Source organism: Electrona antarctica, assembly GCF_951216825.1.
Source record: "Electrona antarctica genome assembly, chromosome: 12".
Classification (NCBI taxonomy): Eukaryota; Metazoa; Chordata; class Actinopteri; order Myctophiformes; family Myctophidae; genus Electrona; species Electrona antarctica.
Genome location: NC_136793.1, coordinates 38442715 through 38463159, shown reverse-complemented (window position 1 = coordinate 38463159; position 20445 = coordinate 38442715). Strand labels below are relative to the sequence as shown.

Here is a 20445-nt window from a genome sequence, read left to right as displayed (position 1 = left end):
CGAGGTCGCTCTCGCCCTCAGGCGTCTTACTGGTATGTACAACTATCGTTATCATAGCCAAAGTATTTACTGTTTTTTTTTTTTTACTAGGTTACTAGTTGCTTTTGATTATTATTACACTATGAACATATATCCTACATTAACCACTTCAGCTCAGCCATCTGAAAATGGCAGATCTACACAATGATTCTGGACAATGAGTACTTTCTACATTTGTATTACTTTAAGTACATTTTTATACAAACACTCTTGTACTTTTACTCAAGTACATTTTTAATTCCGGACTTGTACTTAAGTTGTAGCAGAGTATCTCTACTTAAGTAAAAAGTGTAGTTTTTCCCAGGCCCAGCACTGAGTGACAATTTCATTCAGGCATTGTGTTTGGTGTCTTTTGGGTCCCGCTCTGTACATTTTGAAACCGTCGCGGCGAGCAGCGCAAAGCGCAGCCAGGGCCAGGGCAGAGAGCACTGAGCAGAGGCAGCTAGTATCTGCGGTAGCCAGAGGAGTGGATGAGGTGGGCATTATGTGAAATTCACTCAAGCTGGTAATGTAATAAACAAAGCCAGTACGGCTTCACTGCAGTAGACAATGTATATATGACCCGGCCTCCAGTGACGCATTAATGTGTGCTAACGCTAACGGTTAGCTTAGCTTGAGTGACTCACTAGCTTGCCAATTAGCCTAGATGCTAACGCTAGCATGTTCGATAAAGCCCATATTTTATAGTTGGTTGGCGCCGGTGTCGCGCATCGAAAATAGCCGATCTACAAGCTCACTGTGTGAGCGACACCCGCACGCAACTAAGCATGTAAACTAAACACAACTGATGAGATTTGGCACCGGAACAGGGCAAGAAAAAACTAATCCCAATTTCATCGGCATTTTGAGTAAAAAATATTACGAATGTTATGTAGAGAAGATTTGTCCTCGCTCGCACGAGCCCTCCCTTGAAAGTGAGCATGCGCACAGCGTGTTGTAAACAATGAGACTATTCCAGACCGTCTTGAGCATTGTGTCTCACCCAACAGTTTATCTGCTGGCAAAATAAGACGACTTTACACCGCGTTTGGTTATCATAAGACATAAAAATGGTGCTTGGTAAGTAGTGAGACGCATTTGTCAGCCGATGTCATGATCTGTAGTTCGATTAGATCAGCATCATGTCATTGTTGTTATAGCGTGAAAATAGACCATCACTTGGGCGTGACAGCGTGCGATTATATTGTGTGACATGGTTGTTACATTGTTTATTTTCCTATTCCCTGCTACGGTGTTATTATTTAGATATAAATGCTTGCCATTTGGACTGTTAGTTTTCGCTTAGAATACACTACAGTCACATTGTAGATTTTCAACCGCCTGCCACCTATGAGAGCTTCTCACTCCCATCCCGGCTGGCGGTACTACCGTACTTGTTGGTTAGCTACCGTGGCTAGCTCACCAAGATAATCCTCTAGTCTACATTCTAGGCGGCGTGTTTTTAAACGTAAAATGACACGTCGGCTATAGTTTACGGAACAAATCTCTAATGAAACCCAACAGTATGTAATTGGGCGTTGAATAGCAGCTAATAATCAATTCATGTAGCAATGCATGCTAGTTTTGGGAAACCTACTTGGACATGCTTAATGACATGGCTTTACTGGTCTCTAAAACCATTCCATATTGGGCAACGTTGGTTAAGACTTTCCCTGAATGGATAGCATTTATTGGCAAGGTGTGCACAACTGGCACTATTATTAGTCTATTTGTCGTGGTTGTTGAAATGTGATTTGGTTTGTACTGTAGGCAGCTGAAGTATGGAGGCGGTTCTGACCAGGTTGAGGGGGCTGAGTGCTGACGAGCTGCGAGAGGAGTTTGCCAGGGCGGACCTGAAGTGTGGCCCCATCACAGCCACCACCCGTGCCATCTTTGAGAGAAAGCTGGCCAGAGTCCTTGCAAAGTCAGAGGACAGCTGCAGCACAGAAACGGACAGCAGCTCAACTCCAAACGACTCGGGTAGTGCAGCCTCTTCCAGCACTAACCAGAACTCGGCACCATGTGCCACATCAGCAAGTGCACTAACTGTCAACAACACCAGCAGTACCAGCCTTCCCCAGGCTGCCAGTGAAGATGTGGACTTTGGTTATGGCATGGGACTCAACCCTCCTGAGGAAGAGGAAATATCTGTCAAGTCAAGGACCACCTCAAACTTTTCTGCAGAGGGCAGTTGTCCTGACACTCCCTCAAAGCAAGTGTCTCAAACCTTCTTTGGAGTATGTCCGGTGTGGGAGGATGTATTTGCTCGAAATGGTAAGAGACACAGGTTGTTACTTGTCTTGTTGTGCTAGTAATACATTTGTGGGAAAACATTTTAAAGCTGTTCCTCACCCATCAAATGTGTCCCTTTTCTATCTATTACTAGAATTCTTGGAGATTGTTTTGGTCACATTCTTGAAAGAATACAATTCTTAAGTCAATAATTTGATGACCAGCAGTGGTTCTTTATCGAGACACAAAGGGATAGATATATATAGGGGGGAGTCTATCCCTGGCTTTAACAACATCAAGACTATATTAAAAAAAACTCCATAACAACTCTCACATTGTAATCCAGGTGTTGAAGGTTATAAACAGTTTTTTTGTTTCAATATAGGTTTGCTGCTGTTAAACTTGGGCTAGCTCTGGTCAATAGCCTTACTGCTCTTGCTGCCGTCCGTTGCATTAAGCGAAAATACAAATAATGTTATGCCTACTCACAAATACAAAGACGGGTTGTGTAATTAGAAAGCCTACTTTCCTTAGTGGACGCACTTTGAGCCCCCCACCACACGTATAAATGCACTTTTTGGCCAGAAAGGGATTTTGTTTTCACCGGAAAAATACATAATTTTAGTTATTCCACTGCGCCCTCTACCGATATTGCCAAGAGAAAACCCTCATAGAGAATATTTTTCCATCGGGTGAAAAAAAAGTGTCCACTAATTACACAATCCGTCTTTGTATTGGTGAGTAGGTAAAACATTATTTTTATTTTCACTACAGAGGAGAGGCTGGTCTGCATTTATGCGAGCCCAGGAAGTCTACAGTAACACAGCTCTAAATGCGACGCCATTAGAGCTAAGCTTGGGCCCATATTCTTCAATTCATTAAACATTCTCTCATATTAAAGTATTAAAGTATTAAAGTATTCTATTACATACAAAGAAGTAGTCACATGTTTTTGGTGTGAGGAGTTACAAGGGTGGCCATATTGCTTAAAGGACAACTTTAGTTTTTTTCAACCAAGGTTCATGTTTTAGGTTGTTATTAGAGAAAGTAAAAGATGAGCGTTAATTTTTCTTCATTTACTGCTTTCTTTCAATTTAGGGATTTTAGCGGTTTTTGACAGGGGGGCGGGGGCATTCGAGCATGGGGCTAAATATGTATTTCTTTATAAAATATTATGGCGATTTCTTTTTTTATTATTTACTATAGTCCTAATATACCCCAGGAAATTACATCTGGCCACGGAAGACCACAGGATCTACTGAATGTGAAGGTTCAAGGTAGCCTACTGGGGGGAAGCCACACTGTGTGTCATAGGCTCAATATGTCAGTTTGACACATTCAGTAGATCTCGTGATATTTTGTGGCCAGATGTAATTTCTTGGGGTTTAGTAGGACTAGAGTAAATAATACAAAAATAAATCGCTATAACATTTTGTAAAAAAATACATATTTAGCCCCATGCTCGAATGCCCCCGCCCCCTGTCAAAAACCGCTAAAATCCCTAAAACGAAAGAAAGCAGCAAATGAAAAAAAAAAAACACTCAACTTTTACTTTCTCTAATAACAACCTAAAACATGAACCTTGGTTGAAAAAAACTAAAGTTGTCCTTTAACCTCTGAAATAGCACAGACGATGATGGGCATGATGAAGTTTTGAGCTGGAGACATCCCCAAGACTCCGATTGAAAATGTCAACATCGATTCAAATACAATAAGTCTTAATCTAAGGCTATATCAGACCACATGTTTTGCTAGCAAGTAGCAACTGCAATAACAGAAGGTCTCCTAATTACTTTTTTCTACCTAATAAGACAGTTTAAAATGAATGTCAAACATTCACTTTAGCATTCAGTGTCTTTTTGACAGCCACAAACATCAACACAATGAATAATGATATGTTCTTTGTTTTGTGCAGAGAGGGCACATGTATATACAGATAAGAAAGAGGCCCTCCAGGTGGTAAAGATGATGAAGGGAGCCCGCTTCAAAGCCTTCTCTAACCGGGAGGATGCTGAGAAATTTGCAAAGGGAATATGCGACTATTACCCATCTCCCCACAAGTCCATGTCCTGCGTTTCCCCAGTCAAACTAGGACTAGTCTGTAAGGGTAAGTATGGTGAGATGGGTGAGACAATTGTTTTGCAAAGATGGTGGTATAGCAAAGCTAGTTTTGTAATGTATTTAATCCGCATGTAGGTCCTTGAGGAAGAGCAACAAAGAGAAAACATACAGTGTATACTGTATATAGGTTCTGATGCAGCCTGATGGCGATTCCAGGGTTGGTTTATCGTCTGTTTTTTTCATTGGTTTGGTTTTGATTGCTTGAGCTCTTCATTGAAAATGAAATAACTAGATAAAGTGCCCCTCAGGGCACAGGTCTCCACCAGGGCAGGTCAGGTTGTGGCCTCCGGGTGACGCTATAATAGGCCAATGTGAAAAGGGTGCCATTTCTTCTTACGCCTTGGATGGCAATTCGATGATTTGAGGCATTTTGTTCCAAAAATGTGCTTTGCCAAAATCCACCTGTTGGTGGCGCTATAACAGGCCATGTGAAAAGGGTGGGATATATTCCTCAGCCTAGTAGGAAAGTCTGTGAAAGATTTCACGTAAATTGCACGCTGTGTTCATGATTTGAGGCTTTTTGTTCGAAAAGGGGCCAATCCTGCAAACTTTGAAAACCAATGTTAGCAAATTAGGATGGAATATGAAATATCGGACAGATCAGTCTTGAACACATGACTATAGAGATAGTGTGTAACGATTTGCGGGATTTTTGGACAGAATCTGGAGGAGTAATATTAAAAAAATAGTTTTTCAAAAGTCTGCCTCCTGGTGGCGCTATAACAGGCCGTTGTGGAAAATTTGGGGCAGAGGTTCATTGTTGGCATCCAGGGAGTGTGCGTGCAAAATTTGGCACCGACCAGGTTAACCCATTCCCCGCTTTTTACATAGATCTACGTCATTTCAAATAGTCTGGCTGCCCGCCATTGGCGTAGATCTACGCCAAATGGTCTTATAGTGGTGAATATGATCGATCAGGTCGTAATGCTACTTACATTAGCACTGGGTTGCTAGTTGATAGTGTAAACAGCAATGTCACGGGCCATCTTGATCGGCGCACGCATCCGCACCCACTGTATCTGTTTCTTTTGATCGCCTTTATCTACAATTCCTTGTCCCAGGCCCAGTTAAATACAGATTAGCAATAGACTTGTCCAGGATTGTTCAGTCTAAAATACCAATGTGTGATACCAGTTTAAAAGAATGATGGAAACAATGTTTATTCCCTGTTTTTTTTCGTGATGCTCCATTCTATCTCTATAGTGCTGTTTTGTTTTACTAGTGATGGGATTTGTTACTGTACAGCACTAGATGAAACTGCTGTGTGAAAAGTAGGACCTACCTAGCCTGAGCTAATGTGTTAGGTTTCTGGTCTAGAGGGGCGGGTCGCGGCATAGATTTGCACACGCCCTGATTGGATCTCACCGATCTGTCAGTCACCCCCGGCAGCTCCTCTCCCCCCCAGTGCAGCGCTACGGCACATCATTTGGAGCGACGCCCACCCGGAAGGGTTGACTCCCACTTCTAGCCCAGAACGGCCAATGCGTTTCTCCAGGCTTTCATTTTTTGCACCGACGAAAATGAAAGCCTGGTACCGAGGCTAGGACCTACCTGACCAGTGCTAGAGTTTTGGGTCCATTCTATTACTACTAGGCATGTAACGATATATCGATATATATCAATATTAATCCCGACGATATGAATGATTATCCTGTAGTGTGTGGTGCTATCAGATTTCATATTGAAAAAAATCAGCTAGTGTAAGGCCACCTTTAGTCATATTCCATCATATTCAAGTGCTTTTGGAGAGAAATGATAGTCACTTTCAGTAGTAGAGCACTGTAGAGGGGAGCTGTCTGTGTCTGTGCCCAAGTGATGATGGTCGTTGATGCTCATCAAGGAAGGCAATTATGTTTCTGCACTGTCAAAAGTAATGCTACTTCTTTTGCAATGTAGTTAAATAAAAAATCTCAGGGGGAAGATAAATTATATAAAATTAAAACGGTAATTTCTCATTCAAATATGTATATATATCGTGAAAAATCGTATCGTGAACCTCATATCGTGATACGAATCGTATCGTGAGTTGAGTGAATCGTTACATGCCTAATTACTACCATTCTACTATTTTGGATAGTTCTAGACCACCTACACCTACTGTATTAGCGACGTTGCCATTGGCTATTTTTGAGAATTTTAAGACTTTTGAAACCTTTACCTATAATGACATGCCCAAAATTGGGATACCAGGGGCCTGTTTCACGAAACTTGGATTAGGGATTAAGCCAGGTTTAACCTAATCCTGATGTCTTTAGTGTTTATTAAGCAGTCAAAATCGTCCAAACTGATATATCGGTCAGGCTGTAGTTACTTGAAGTTCAACACTCACACCTGTATTGTCATCATGTTCCTTTTGATTACAGACAACATGGAAGTGGACACTATCAATCGAGAGCGAGCCAACAGTTTCAAAAGCCCCCGAACCCAAGACCTGACTGCCAAGCTGAGGAAGGCTGTAGAGAAAGGAGACGAGGCAGCCTTCAGTGAGCTAGTCTGGAGCAACCCTCGCTATCTCATTGGATCTGGAGACAACCCTACAATTGTACAGGTGGGCAGATATGTGGATTATGTACACATCTGATTAATGTTAATCAGAGACACCTAAATGTCTCTACAACACAATGAGATTGGAACCATATAATGGTAACTGCTTATAACTGCATTATTTGTGGAATGGCCTATCACACAGATGTCTAAATTATGCAGAAGGTTGATAATACAAGACGTTCAGAGAAATATTAGATGTTAGCTTTTTAATTTGCAAGTGCAGTAATCTCCTACCACTGATGAGATGGAAGCCTAATAGATGTGTTGGATAATATACAACTAACCCCCACAAAAGTTATTGGTTATCAGTTAACCTTTTAAACCTTGAGGTCATGATGTTGACACAAAGGGAATTATTGTTTGTTATGGAAAATGACAGATTCCAAACTGGAGTATAAAGGTATTAAACACATTTTGACCATTTTAAATAAAACGGTCTTTAGATTTAAAAAAAGCTTTTTAAAATGATGTCTTCCTAGCCTATATAGTGACCAGATATGTCATCTTATTTCTCTGTCATGCAACAAATTGTAAAGTGTGGTGAGTATACAGTCTTTAATGCTATGAAAATACTTGGTGTGTTGTCTGAATGGAGTCAGTGTGGCACTTATCAACTTCTTTCCAGTATCATTCCTGAACTTAATGGCCCTCATTTATCAACTCGGCGTACGCCAAAATATGGGTGCACGCCGAAATTACCGGCATTTACCATTTCCGCAAAACCTTGAACTTGTCCTCACCTGTTTTTCTGTCGTAGAACAGCGGAGCAGCATTGTTTGACCAGCTGAGAGGCTGTCACAGGCATCGAAACATATGTATTCACTCCTAAAATGTTAATATAAAACTATGTATATGGGCTACATGTAAAAAAATAAAAATAAAAGGAATAGGCCTACATCTTTGTGTCATATGAAATTGGTAGGAGATTACCAACTTTACAAGCAATTAAAATCATGCAATTAAAACAATGTTGCAAGTGTAGATGCTTGCCCCCCCCCCCCCACAACAGAAAAGGCGGGCAGCAAGGGGGAAACGTTTTTATTGACTTTTTTCGTCATGTAACTATGGTTTCCAAGGTCGTACTGCAGTTCATGTCGCAAAAACGAGGGCGAGGCTTGATTTCATAGGGCGTGCCAGATAGATTTCAGCCGTCACATTTATTAACGTCGGAACGAAATTAAGGAAGGATCAGCTGTTTGCGATCACTTTATAAATGCTGTGGCGATGTGGGTGTACTACGAAACCTACACTCGAATTTGGGGTAGATTTTACACTCAATTGATAAATGAGGGCCAATGTCTCTATAAAGCCTGCCAGTAAATTTGAACAATCATGTCACGTGACGTCTTCTGTAGACTTGTCTTTGGTTTCCTTATCCTATCCTTCCTTATTGCCAGTGGATTCAAATGTTATTCTTTCTTGTATGCATTTAAATATCACTCTTATCCAGATTGAATTCCAGTAGAAAAATATAAAATTTCTACAAGACTACTACACAGTGAAGTCTCTAACTCTTGAGTGTACAAATCGCTATGGCTACTCTGAAATATTAGGCTACTAAACTACTCATTAGGCTTTTACAGTGTAATCTATTACAATCAGCCAGTAGGGAGGAGTACATGGATAATCCTCATATAAAGGCCAGTTCAGCTCAAACATTCGCAAACAATACAAAAACCCTTTTTAGAACGACTCAGTCGTGTGAACCACCTTGTTGAAAGCCTTTGGCTGACGACTCTTGGCATCTGGAAAGGCAGAACTTGTCAAGTGAGAGGTCAAGAGTTTTAGAATGTAACATGCACTTCCCCATAACACCCATGGTGGGCTCAAAGTTATAATAATAATTTGGTTACATGCTTGAGAACTGGGATATATAACTAATGGGAGTAGTGAGCGATATCAACGGCACTATGGGAGCAGTTTGGGGCCAAGTCTTGTTCAGGGACCCGACCCCAGGATCGGGACGCGAACTGGAGACCTTCCGTTTCCCAGGCGGCCTCTCTACCCATGCTCTACCCACTCAGCTACAGCCGCCCCAAGTTGTTTAAATCTTTGACAAGCCAGCAAACCTTCATCTTTGACAAGCCAGCAAACCACTTGTCACTGCTATCACCCATTTTCCTTCAAAAAAAAAAAAAAAAAAATGTTATACAGTGTGTAACCTTTTTTTTGTTTCTGCTTTCTGCACATCAGAGTGTCTGTCCAGTTAACCCATTTAGGCCTGACCTCAAAATTTAAAAAAAATCTTCTAAATCCTCCAGTTTTCTGAAATAAATATTTTCACGATTTTTTCAAAAATAGCAGACCTACAAGCTCGTAGCGTGCCACTCGGTTGCGCGCTATGAGCTTGTAGATCTGCTATTTTTCAATAGCTAAATTATAACATAATGTTTAAAACACCAAAAGGGGTTCCCGCCCAAAATGGGTTAATACTATTGATAATAATTAATGTCATGATTGAACAGTATTCTTCTTTCTACTGGCATCAAACAGTGTATCCCAAACATGTCATGTACTATACACACAAGCTTAATACAAAAATAACATATGTAGGTTGCGCCATGTCTTTGTAGGAAAGAAATGGCTGCCAGTTAAGTTGTTTTACTGCTAATGTGTTATCCGTTTTAAACCATTTTAAGCTGCAGTGTAAACACACCAACTAAGTAGAAGGAAGGAAGAAAGAAAGGAAAAAAAAGTAGAAGGCACATTTACACTACATGTAAAGTGTCTTGAGACAACTTGTTGTGATTTGATACTTTAATCAAATTTAACTGAAAGAGGTGTAGCATAAAGGTCTTGCTTATGATTAGAGATGCTCCGATACAATTTTTTCAGTACTTTTGAGTATTCGCAGATACAGAGTACCGATACGAGTACTTTTGATTTTTGTTGAGCAACCACTTATTTTACCCCCCTTTTCTCCAATTTAATTTAATTGTTATGCCTTCTTGTACTTACGTAATGATACTGTAATGTTCAATTACACGGTTCAAAATGTACTATTTAAAAAAAGAAACGCACCACAGCAATTAATTGAATGTTTTGGTATCAGGACCTATACCGAGTACATGGGTGGAGTATCTGATCTGGCCCGATACCGATACCAGTATAGGTACAATTCCACTTATGATATTGTTTTGTTGTGACTTGGCCAGTTTTAAAAAGTTTTTTTGCATTATTTTGTATGTTTCGCATTTGATTCTAAATCTTTGATCAGAACTGGCCTTAAGAGAATACTAATACATGAAATGGGAATATGGGTGGGGGTGTAGCCACAATTTGCAACTCTAGATTTTTTTTTATTATGGGATGAATCTAGAGTTGCAATACCCTCCATTGACTCCCTACTCATCCAAATTGCGTTTGTGATCAAGCTTGAATTATCCTCTTTCAATCTGCCGAGCTTGTTTTTCATAAAAATCCACCGTAGACATGAGCTATTTTCTGTCAAGAAATTCTGTGCATGTGATTCTTTTTCTAAGTGTTGCAGTTTGGAAGCACTCGTTTTCTTTAACGGGTCGCGCTGCTGCCTCCTGCATTATGTGCAGATTCGAAACAGGTGGTACGCAGGGCCGTTCAGTGACTTACGATGAGTGCTTCCAAACTCCAGCACTTAGAAAAAGAATCACCTGCACAGAATTTCTTGACAGAAAGTAGCTCATAGCATGTCTACGGTGGATTTTTATGAAAAACAAGCTTGGCAGATTGAAAGAGGATGAAGCTTGGCCTACAGCTGCAATGTTGGTGAGTTTAACGTTGTTTAATACAAGCAGATCGCAAACGCAATTTGGATGAGTAGGGAGTCAATGGAGGGTATTGCAACTCTAGATTCATCCCATTATAAAAAAATCTAGAGTTGCAAATTGCGACTAGGTGGGGGTGGTGACATTTCAGCCCTTTTTATCTGTCTTCCAATATTTAATAACGGTGCATTTTGATACACTCCTTTTGATCACTATATATTTTGATGTTTCACGGATTTGATTATAGATGCAAAAATGATATATTGAACAGACATTTCCTAGACATCTGAAGATTATACTCCTCCTAAGGTCATTAAAAAAAGTAATGACATTAAACGACCGTTTGCTGTTATGCTCTGCTTAGGAGGGTTGCCGCTACAATGTGATGCACGTTGCTGCCAAGGAGAACCAGGCGGGAATTGTCCAGCTGCTACTGGACACTCTGGAGAACCCTGAGTTCATGCGTCTCATGTATCCAGACGACAAGGATGTCATGCTTCAAAAGCGCATCCACTACATTGTCGACTTATACCTCAACACTCCGGATAAGGCTGTGAGTTTACACTTCAATTCACACCACTGATGCCCACACATCAGTATCCATAACCTGTCCCCTGCATTGCAGACCTACAGCAGGGGTGGGCAACTTTGACGATGGAGAGGGCCACTATATTTCCACACTCACTCCCTAGGGCCATATATTACTGTCGTCGCAAAAATAGCCGATCTACAAGCTCAAAACGCGTCGCAGCGCGACTCGTTTTGAGCTTGTAGATAGGCTATTTTTGCTATATTCGAATTGAAATGTTGAATTATTTTTTACTATTTTTGAATTGGAATCCTGAAAATTAACATTTTTATGTAATTTCAAATGCCTTTTAATTATACTTGTGTTGAGCAATGAGCTACTAATTTAGACTGAAGTAATTAAAGCGGGTCATGTTTGCATGTTGTGGAATTGTAAACAACTGAAACCAATATTATATCAGTATCCTGACATTAACCTGAGGGCCACATTAAGTGAAGGTGGGGGCCGCATGTGGCCCCCGGGCCGCCAGTTGCCCACCTCTGACCTACAGTATACCACAACACTCTTGATGAGTGAATTGTTTAGTAAAACTTAACATAATGCATCCACCGAATCACTAACTAAAACTTACCCATATCCCTGTAAACAGTCATTTCATTTTCTGTACTGTATGAATTATGGCTGTCAGTTCTCTCATCATTTAAATCCAAAGATAATAAAGGTAAAGGCATCACTCTTCTCAGATGTCTTTGCAAGTTACAATGTGACAGTCCAGTGATTGGACTAGTTTGGTGAGGCCCATATGAACACAATGTGGAGGTCCTGGAGGATAATAAAACTAACGCTTGCATTTGAGAACCACTGTGCTAATTCCTCCAGCTTTGTATCCTCAGCAGTTGAACACCAACAGTGCCTCGCCCCTTTGCCTTCCCTTCACTGTCATAAATACAGGCTCCAAAAGAAGGATTCAAGAAAATGAATAGCTGTGTTCATATTTTCTGTTCTGCTCTGTCTCAGGGCTTTGAAACGGCTCTCCATTTTGCCTGCAAGTTTGGCTGTCCAGAGGTGGTTAATATTCTCTGCTCACACCCTGACATCGACAAGAACTGCAAGAACAAGTATGACCAAAAGCCCTGTGATGTAAGCTATTTTTTATATATATATATATATATATATATTCTCATCAACACCTCAGTCCTAAATGGGTTAACATTCTCTTATAACAATCTCTAGCTAAACAGACCTATATGCCTTAAAACATTATACATTTTGCCCTCTCCTCCTCAGGTCATTTGTGACAGAAGAAATAAAACTCAAGAAGCGAGGCAGAAGATATGTGAATATTTGGAAGGTAAGCACATTGCTTGAGTTTTTTCATGTAGCACAAATATGTTCCAAATTGGGGGTGGGGGGTGATATCAAACATCCCACGATTCTGGTCAAGAAGTTGAAGGCCGTTTTTAAATAACCGCTACAGTTAATGAGAAATGACTACTGGAGGTTTATTATCATGTTCCAACAATACTAATGTAAATGAAGGGGATCATTTTGCCGTGTCTGGTACGTGAGTATTGTTTCCGTAGGACGTGAGATGGGGCTTGTGATTGGCTGAAGCGGGGGGCCCACTGAAAACAAGCGCTCCCTTACGTCTTGCCTCCTACGGAAACAATAATATCGTCTGGTACTGTACTACTGACTCCCTCCTTTAACTACGACACCATCACCATGGTGCAACCAAATTAACCAAACCAACCAACCAAACCATTCAAAACGGTTGAGGGTTCATAAGCAGGTGTAATGGGGTTAGTGCACAGACTATGTATGTATTACTATTTATATATACTTTGTCTTTGTCTGTGGTGTGGTGCCCCAACGACCCTCCGCGGTTATGGGATTGCGTGAGTGTGTGTTACAAATGAGTGTAGTTCAGTGCCCTTTAGTTTTCAATGTTTGTGATTTTGTGTGTGACTAAAGTTTTAGTTTAATTTACACAATGCATAGTTATTTTAAAAACAATGACTCATGTGTCTCAGACCGCTGCTATATACCATTACTGAGGGCCACAGACAACTCTGCTCAGCCTGTCATTGGTGCACCCTGGTCTCCTGCTCAGCCTGTGATTGGTGCACCCTGGTCTCCTGCTCAGCCTGTAATTGGTGCAAACTGGTCTCCTGATCCATTGGACAGGACTCGTTCATACTCCCCACAAAGTACAAGAAGTCCCAAGGATCCAGTCATGGCAGTCAAAGCCTTTGCTGGCCCGCTGAGCCCTTCTAAGGCAAGTTCCATCTCTCTCTTAATGTGTCAACGTGTAGGATCATAAAATGTGATCTATTAAAGGTCTGTCTTTGGTCAAGAGTCTTCTCAAAGAGTAACACAATTTCAACAAAATTCTAATTATTTGGTGTGTGTTTTTTTAGTTTTGCTGAGATGTTTTGCATTGTTTACTCATTATACATAGCTAAAGCTAACAGCTTCCTAAACAAGAGATTACAATGTTATGGTGGTCCTAGTACAAACAAAATATTCAGCATTATACAAACTGAATACAATTAAGCATTGTCATTGTGCTGAACCATCACAATCACATCATTCAGAAAAATGATTATTGCTTAAAGGTGGCTAATTTTACTTTATATGTTTATTCCATATGTAGTTTTAAAGCCCTATTCAAGTTTTATTTATTTTTGCTGTTAAACGTTTCCCTTTGCCAACCTGTAGTGCTAAACATGGATTCCAGTGGCACTATAGAAATTGTTTTTTACAAGTGGCTTGAAAAGCCAGCTGTCAACAAACACCCAGAGGAATAGTGGCGATTGAGAGGCAAAAGGGTCCGATCTGTGTGTTCAGACTGGCAGATCTAGCCTGAATCAGATCTGTGCCACATCCAGATTGGAATCTGATTTGTTTAAGTCTATACGCAAACAAGTCACATACTGTACAAGTCACATGGAATCTGATTTAGATCAGGTTATTGTTGCATTCAGACTGAGACGGATCTCTTCAAATCATATTTGAATTAGATTTGGAACCACCTCTGAACCTCTGGAGCTTAGCAAAAGGTCTATTATCCTGTTTGCTATGATTTCAAACCACAACAACATATGCAGTTTTCAGAAAAGCAGACGGGTTAAACGCAAGAGAAATTAGCTGGAGGTCTGAAGTCCAACTTGTACTGAAATGGTGACATAATTTCCTCCAGGCAGATGAGTTCCGCCGGGCATGGAAGACGCCGCCCAGAGACAGAGCACGGCATTTCCACCACATCCTCAAGTCAGACCCTGACCGTGGGGCAGAGAGAGTGGGCAGGTAGGGCCATTCACAACCATGTCTTACCAACCATACCAACCATCCAGCTAGGGCCATAATTCATCACAGGCTTTTCTCTTATGTCTGGTTGCTTGGGGCAGTGGTTTCTAAATGATGTGATGAAACGATGCTTTGAAGTCCAGGATTACCATGGGATTTTCTAATTAATTACAATCTGCTCAGTCAATAGAGCACTCGCCTTTCGACTGCAAGGTGTTGCGCTCCACCTCAGCAATCCATCTCCCAGGGGTCTAGCGCATTGAAACGGGGATAGACTTCCACACCCTGGCTGATACCGACAATAAGCCTCTTTGTAATGACCTCACAGATGTACAACTCTAGAAAATGTTATGTAATTGACTTGTATCTAGACCAGTGCCCATTGGGCACTAGCCTAGCCACTAATCCCAGTTGGGAATGCATGCCCCACTCTGTAATGCATTACCCGCTGGCAAGAGTACCCGTCTGTCCTTTTTATGCCCATATACTGTATGGAGGTCCCTGATGTCATCCGTGTATGCCCATTGCCCAATTGCCCATATATGGGCGTATTGATTGGAACTGCGGTTCTGCACAACCGTATACCCGGGCGACTCGATGCTGGGCACCTACATATGAAGACAATATACGTGTGCCTTGATAATGAGATTTTGAATTGACAATAATTGTCCCCAAAACTAATCCCAAAAGTTTGAAATACCTGGCTGGCCATGGGTAATGTGACGTCTCACCAGTCAATTCCTCTACGACTAGGTCACCTTACTGCCCTGTTATCTTTGGAGTACACAAGCTGTCTTGACCAAGGAAAAGCAGTAAAGTACTTCTCTTTGTCCTACATAATAGACAAATTATTATAACACACTTGCCCAAACCAAAATGTTTTTACAATATAGATGCAGTTGTGACAACAAACTTGCTGAACCTGAAACATCAATAACATCAATATAGATGCATACTGCTAAAAACTGCCAGATTACCACAGCTGTCTGTCTCATGTAAATAGGCATCTGCTACTCCAACATTCTGTGCCATGTGTTTTGTTACAACACCCAAACTGTCATCTAACTCTGTAGCCAATGAATAGTCTAAAAACAGTTTCATTAAGACTGCGATGTTAATTAGACGCACAACCATCTGACTGACGAACTAATATGTTTGTTACTATATGTGGGGTGAATCTGATTGACATACTGTAAATCAAAATCACAATTTATCCCCAATCTTTCGCCTCGTTAACAAGAATAGGCACAGCAAGTGCAAGTAGAAGCCTAAATACATTGTTGGATTGTTTAACTAAGGATATTTAGAATAAATGGCACAGTATTAAGACGTATAGGGTCTAACCTTTTGTGTGAAGGAATAAAAAAAAAAAAAACATTTTCTGACCCTGTCTTACCCTAGAGATCTGGCTCGTGAGTTGGGGCACCCTTGGGCAGAGTATTGGGACTTCCTTCAAAGTTTTGTAGACCTTTCATCAGCCGAAGGCCTGCGTAAGCTTGAGGACTACCTCAACAATAAAGACTTCAGCCAGCGTGGTCATGAGGAGGCTGGGGAGAATGAGACCATCAACCGGTTCAGAACCCCCTCTCCAGGTAGGCGAGGTCTTTCTGTACACAGGAGTTTGAAATCCTATGACAATATCTACATTTAGGAATACTTTTTTAAAACATATTTTTTAGATCATTTGGACCACAGGCGAAGGGTGGGTGTAAAAAGTATTGTAATTGGTTTGTTTTTCCTTACATGAAAACTGCAAATGATGGTATCTTGTACAAATAAGGAATTCACCCATTTTTGTTTGACACGTGTAAACCTAACAAAAGTCCTAACAAAAAGGGCCCAGGTTTATTTATTTTTCAACATTTTTTTACATTACATTACATTTGTATACATTACTTGATTTAGTAATTGTGTGAAGCATTTTGTAAATGTTTCTAGGTGAATGCTATGCAAATATTACTACTGTTATTATTGTAGTTATTACTGTACTGTATAGTGAATGTGCTCCTAAACATCAGTACTTCAGTACTTAATACATCCATCAATCTCCCCTGCGGTTACAGGTAAGCCTAAGAAATTCTGCAACTCCATTTCTGTGGGCGCCTTCTTGGACGAAGGGGATGACATCACGCTGGAGGAGATGAAGAACCGGCAGAATGCAGCGCTATCCAGAACCATCACCTCCTCAGCACGCTCCAAGGACAGTGGCTCATTGAAGGGTGCCATGGGCGGCCACGAATTTCACATTTTGCCCATGGCTGCGGGGTTACACCACCACCGTGCCGACCTCATTGAGGCTGCGGCCGAGCAGGATCCGCTGTGCTGCTGCCAAGATGATGACCTCTTGTCTCCCACTGCGGCCTGTAAGAACGGATTATGCCCTTCCACATCCCCCCCATTTTCCTCCTCTTCCCGAGACAGGACTCGCAACGGAGACAAAGTGTCCCCCCGTTCCTCCACCTCATCCTCCTCTGCTTCCTGCCTCCTTTCTCCCATCTCCAACCTCATGGTGGAGTTTGAGCGCATGTCGCTACAGGACTCACTCGATGGCCCTCCCGTCATCCGGGAGAGAAGGAGCAGTGGTGGCAGCAGGCACAGGGAAGCACGGGACGCCTCTCCCTCCCACTACAGCTCCGCTGGCATAGAGTTGAGCTCAGGGCTGGGTCGGCTGTCATTGGCTCACACTTGTCAGGATAGCGTGTTTGTCACAGGCAGCGAGGAGGCCAGTGAGGAGACTGGGTGGAGAACTGAAGGAGGAGGAAGTGAAGGGGAGGATGGGGATGTGAGTAGCATTGGAAGCTCGGAGGAGTACTTTGACACAGAAGACAGTCTGGATGGGCTGGGGGGCCAGAGGACTAGGGGGGCAGTGTCTGGCCGTACTCTCTGTGCCAGGTCCAAGTCGTGGGACCATGGAGGGCGGGATCTAAGCAGCTCTGGATCCTCTGGGTCGTCCTACAAGTCATTGGACAACTCAGAGTTCTTACCCAGGACACCGCCGCGCATTAGGAAAGGGCTTTTCCTAGATGGGTAAGTGACTCCACTTACTATACCCTATTTGAGATTATGAGTTCTGAGTAAGGCTACTCGTCATTAATTCGAGAAAAACGTAGAGATAAGGGCTTTTAAAACAGACTTTCGTGTATGTGTTCATTTGCTTTTCCTGTTTTCACAGAGAGTCGCCTACAAAGTTGGACAGGGATGTCTTGGTTGCAATCGAAGCCATCGACATTGACCTTCAAAAACACCCCTGCATTCATAAGTGGAAGAGCACAATAAAAAAATACTCCACATCAGACATGCAAAGGTTGGTAGCCCTTTTTGTGTTATGTGACGCATTTAGTCTTCATGCAAGTTTTATTAATTAAAATAAGCTTTGAATGGCTCACTATGGGAGAGAGCGCCCTCGGGCGTGATCATAGAAGCATTACATCATGTGCTCAAAGGCAAGGATTGTCTGGGCATATCACGTGGACGGGGCCGGATTTACCCTCCCAAGGGCCCCCGGGCTAGACAACATCCCAGGGCCCCCCTGGGCTGCGCAGTGCGTTAAAAGATTGGGGTATTTTGTTTAAATTTCACTGTAATTTTGGGCTACCCAGCCGGCCAGCCCCCCAAAAGAGAGAGGCAGGCGCACTGCGCAGACAGACAGACTAGTCGCTGAATGAATGCAGCCACTAGTAGCCAGTAGTGCACTAATGCAGTTTTACAGCAAAATATTTCACAATATGCTCTATAAAATCACAGTAAGAGAGATGAGCAATAAAGAAAGAGTAAAGCCACTAATAGTGCACTAATGCAGTTGCCAGTTTTACAGAAAAATATTGGGGGTATTTTGTTTTAATTTTTGTGTGATTTTTGGGGTACCCAGCCCCCCAAAAGAGAGATACAGACAGACCGACAGACAGGTAGGTAGGTAGGTCGCTGTGCATGGCAGGCTTTAGGGCTTTTCACAGCTACCCACAACACAGCATCACAGACAGCAGAGCAGACAGCAGAGCAGACAGCAGAGCAGAAGCTCTCAATGTTTGGCAGTCGGGGGCCCCCGGGCTGCAGCCCACCCTAGCCCAACGGTATGCCTAGGGGCCCCCGGGCTGCAACCCACCCTAGCCCAATGGTATGCCTAGGGGCCCCCGGGCTGCAGCCCACCCTAGCCCAACGGTATGCCTAGGGGCCCCCGGGCTGCAGCCCACCCTAGCCCAACGGTATGCCCGGGCTGCAGCCCACCCTAGCCCAACGGTATGCCTAATCCCCCCCCCCCCCCCCCCCCCCCTCCAAGTGAGGTGATATAAGCGGCAGAACTCAGTGATTGTGCCGGTATTTCAATGCCTTAACTTCTGACAGTCACTTTGAAAAACGTGAATGGATTATAACACTTGTCTTCTACAGTCTTGCATGAGTAAAATTATTTTAATTTATATAATTTAAATTAGTTAATGAATAAAAGAAGAAACGAACCGTTTTGTATTTACTAAATAAACAGTTTAAGGGATATTTTACTTAAAAAATTAGGTAATTTCATCGTCTACTCAGGCTTTTGTGAACACCCCAGACGAAGTTGCTTGATTCAGTATTTAGATATTTGATATTCATTTTAGCTGCCCCTCCCCCTTATACAAACCCATTGTAACTTCAAACTCCATTTTAAACATGTTAAGTTTCATCAAACACCCGTCCTTGGTTCTGGTGACTCATACTGCCCTCCTAATATTAAAAAGAAACCACACCCGTGTGAAGTGAGGGGCGCTCTTATCATTATACATCATCTCATGAACAACTGAATTTATGTGATTGGTTAGCCGATTTGCTCGTCTACATATGGCGTAAATTTTCCCTTCATTGTCAATGGCATTTAATGTTTATGTCATATTTGAGGAACATTATGACGGCTAATTTCTCGCAAACTAAACTGCATTTACTTTCACTACACAAGGAAAAGGGACATAACATTGCAAATGCTGAAAGCCATTTTACAGGATTGTCCAACACTGTCCATACTCATTTTTGAGGGGCGCTAGCACGGGTGTGATCTTTGAGGGGTGCTAGCACCTCCTATATCCAGCTTTTGGTGTGTGTAGACTGTGCACAAACCTTGTCGGCTTGTCCTACACAAACATAACCAGAAATGCACTCTGTCGAGGTGCCAACTTGCGCCTTGCACACAAGTAGGCCATACATGGCAAGTAATAACATTAAAATGCCATTGACAATGAATGGACAATTGTGAGTGTTTGTGTAAACACAAACATTGCGTAACACAAACATTGATGACGAAGTTGAGGACGCAAATTGTGATTGGCCGGAATGAGATGATGTATGATGACGTACGATAAGAACGCCCCTCACTTCACACAGGTGTGATTTTTATATTATATTTCTACTACTGTTACTACTACTCAGTAATATAATCCATACGTTTCCTCCAGCTGGCCCAGCCCTGCAGTGGTGAAGCCTCCCCTCCACAGCCACACCCCTGGGTCTCCCGCGGGCAGCAGCCTGGCATCCCCAGTCAGCCGCTTCAGCCCTGTCCGCCATGCGGCTGCCTCTCCACAATTCAGCCCTAGCCGCTACAGCCCCGCCCATGCCAGCTTCAACCAGTCATGTGTCAACAGTTATGTGTCCCGTTACATGTCCCGCGACCCTTTTAATTAAGTGGTTGCTTCTTTATTTTATACTTTATTTTGGTGCTATTTCTATATGTTGTGTGTATATAGATTCCTTTTGGAAAATAAAGTTGTCAGATTTGGGATTTTGTTTGTTAAATCTTTTCAGGTACATTGTCAACATGCATTAATATAACCATAATTAAGATTAAACACTGCAATTTGTCATTGACTACAACTTTTATTGGGGACCCATACAAAAGACCACCTGTGGGACCCGGGACTCATTACACCGATGCTCCCCTGCAGCCATCTGGCGTCTGTCGCGTCATCGTCAACGCAGGGA

At 42.2% G+C, this 20445-nt stretch overlaps 1 protein-coding gene across 3 annotated transcripts; it reads left to right on the top strand.

Moving 5' to 3' along the window:
• The first annotated feature begins 366 nt into the window (after nucleotides 1-366).
• On the top strand, nucleotides 367-20243 carry ankle2 (ankyrin repeat and LEM domain containing 2). 3 transcript variants are annotated; one of them, XM_079517320.1, is made up of 13 exons: nucleotides 367-514; nucleotides 1789-2292; nucleotides 4166-4357; nucleotides 6735-6919; nucleotides 11026-11214; nucleotides 12208-12330; nucleotides 12478-12541; nucleotides 13224-13472; nucleotides 14397-14499; nucleotides 15901-16091; nucleotides 16563-17526; nucleotides 17672-17803; nucleotides 19923-20243. In XM_079517320.1, the coding sequence occupies exons 2-13, from the start codon at nucleotides 1800-1802 to the stop codon at nucleotides 20146-20148; spliced, it is 3111 nt and encodes a 1036-aa protein (XP_079373446.1). In that variant the 5' UTR covers nucleotides 367-514; nucleotides 1789-1799; the 3' UTR covers nucleotides 20149-20243. The 3 variants fall into 3 exon arrangements, with proteins under 3 accessions (XP_079373446.1, XP_079373448.1, XP_079373447.1); XM_079517322.1 differs by having other exon boundaries at nucleotides 369-514; nucleotides 1793-2292; XM_079517321.1 differs by lacking the exon at nucleotides 367-514 and adding an exon at nucleotides 943-1098.
• Nucleotides 20244-20445: the final 202 nt, after the last annotated feature.

Excerpts from the sequence above, each read along its gene's own strand:
- ankle2 (XM_079517320.1), top strand. The coding sequence starts at position 1,800 with ATGGAGGCGGTTCTGACCAGGTTGAGGGGGCTGAGTGCTGACGAGCTG. Across the intron at positions 12,331-12,477 it reads ATGACCAAAAGCCCTGTGAT|GTCATTTGTGACAGAAGAAA; the intron begins GTAAGCTATTTT and ends TCTCCTCCTCAG. Across the intron at positions 13,473-14,396 it reads GCTGAGCCCTTCTAAGGCAA|ATGAGTTCCGCCGGGCATGG; the intron begins GTTCCATCTCTC and ends TCCTCCAGGCAG.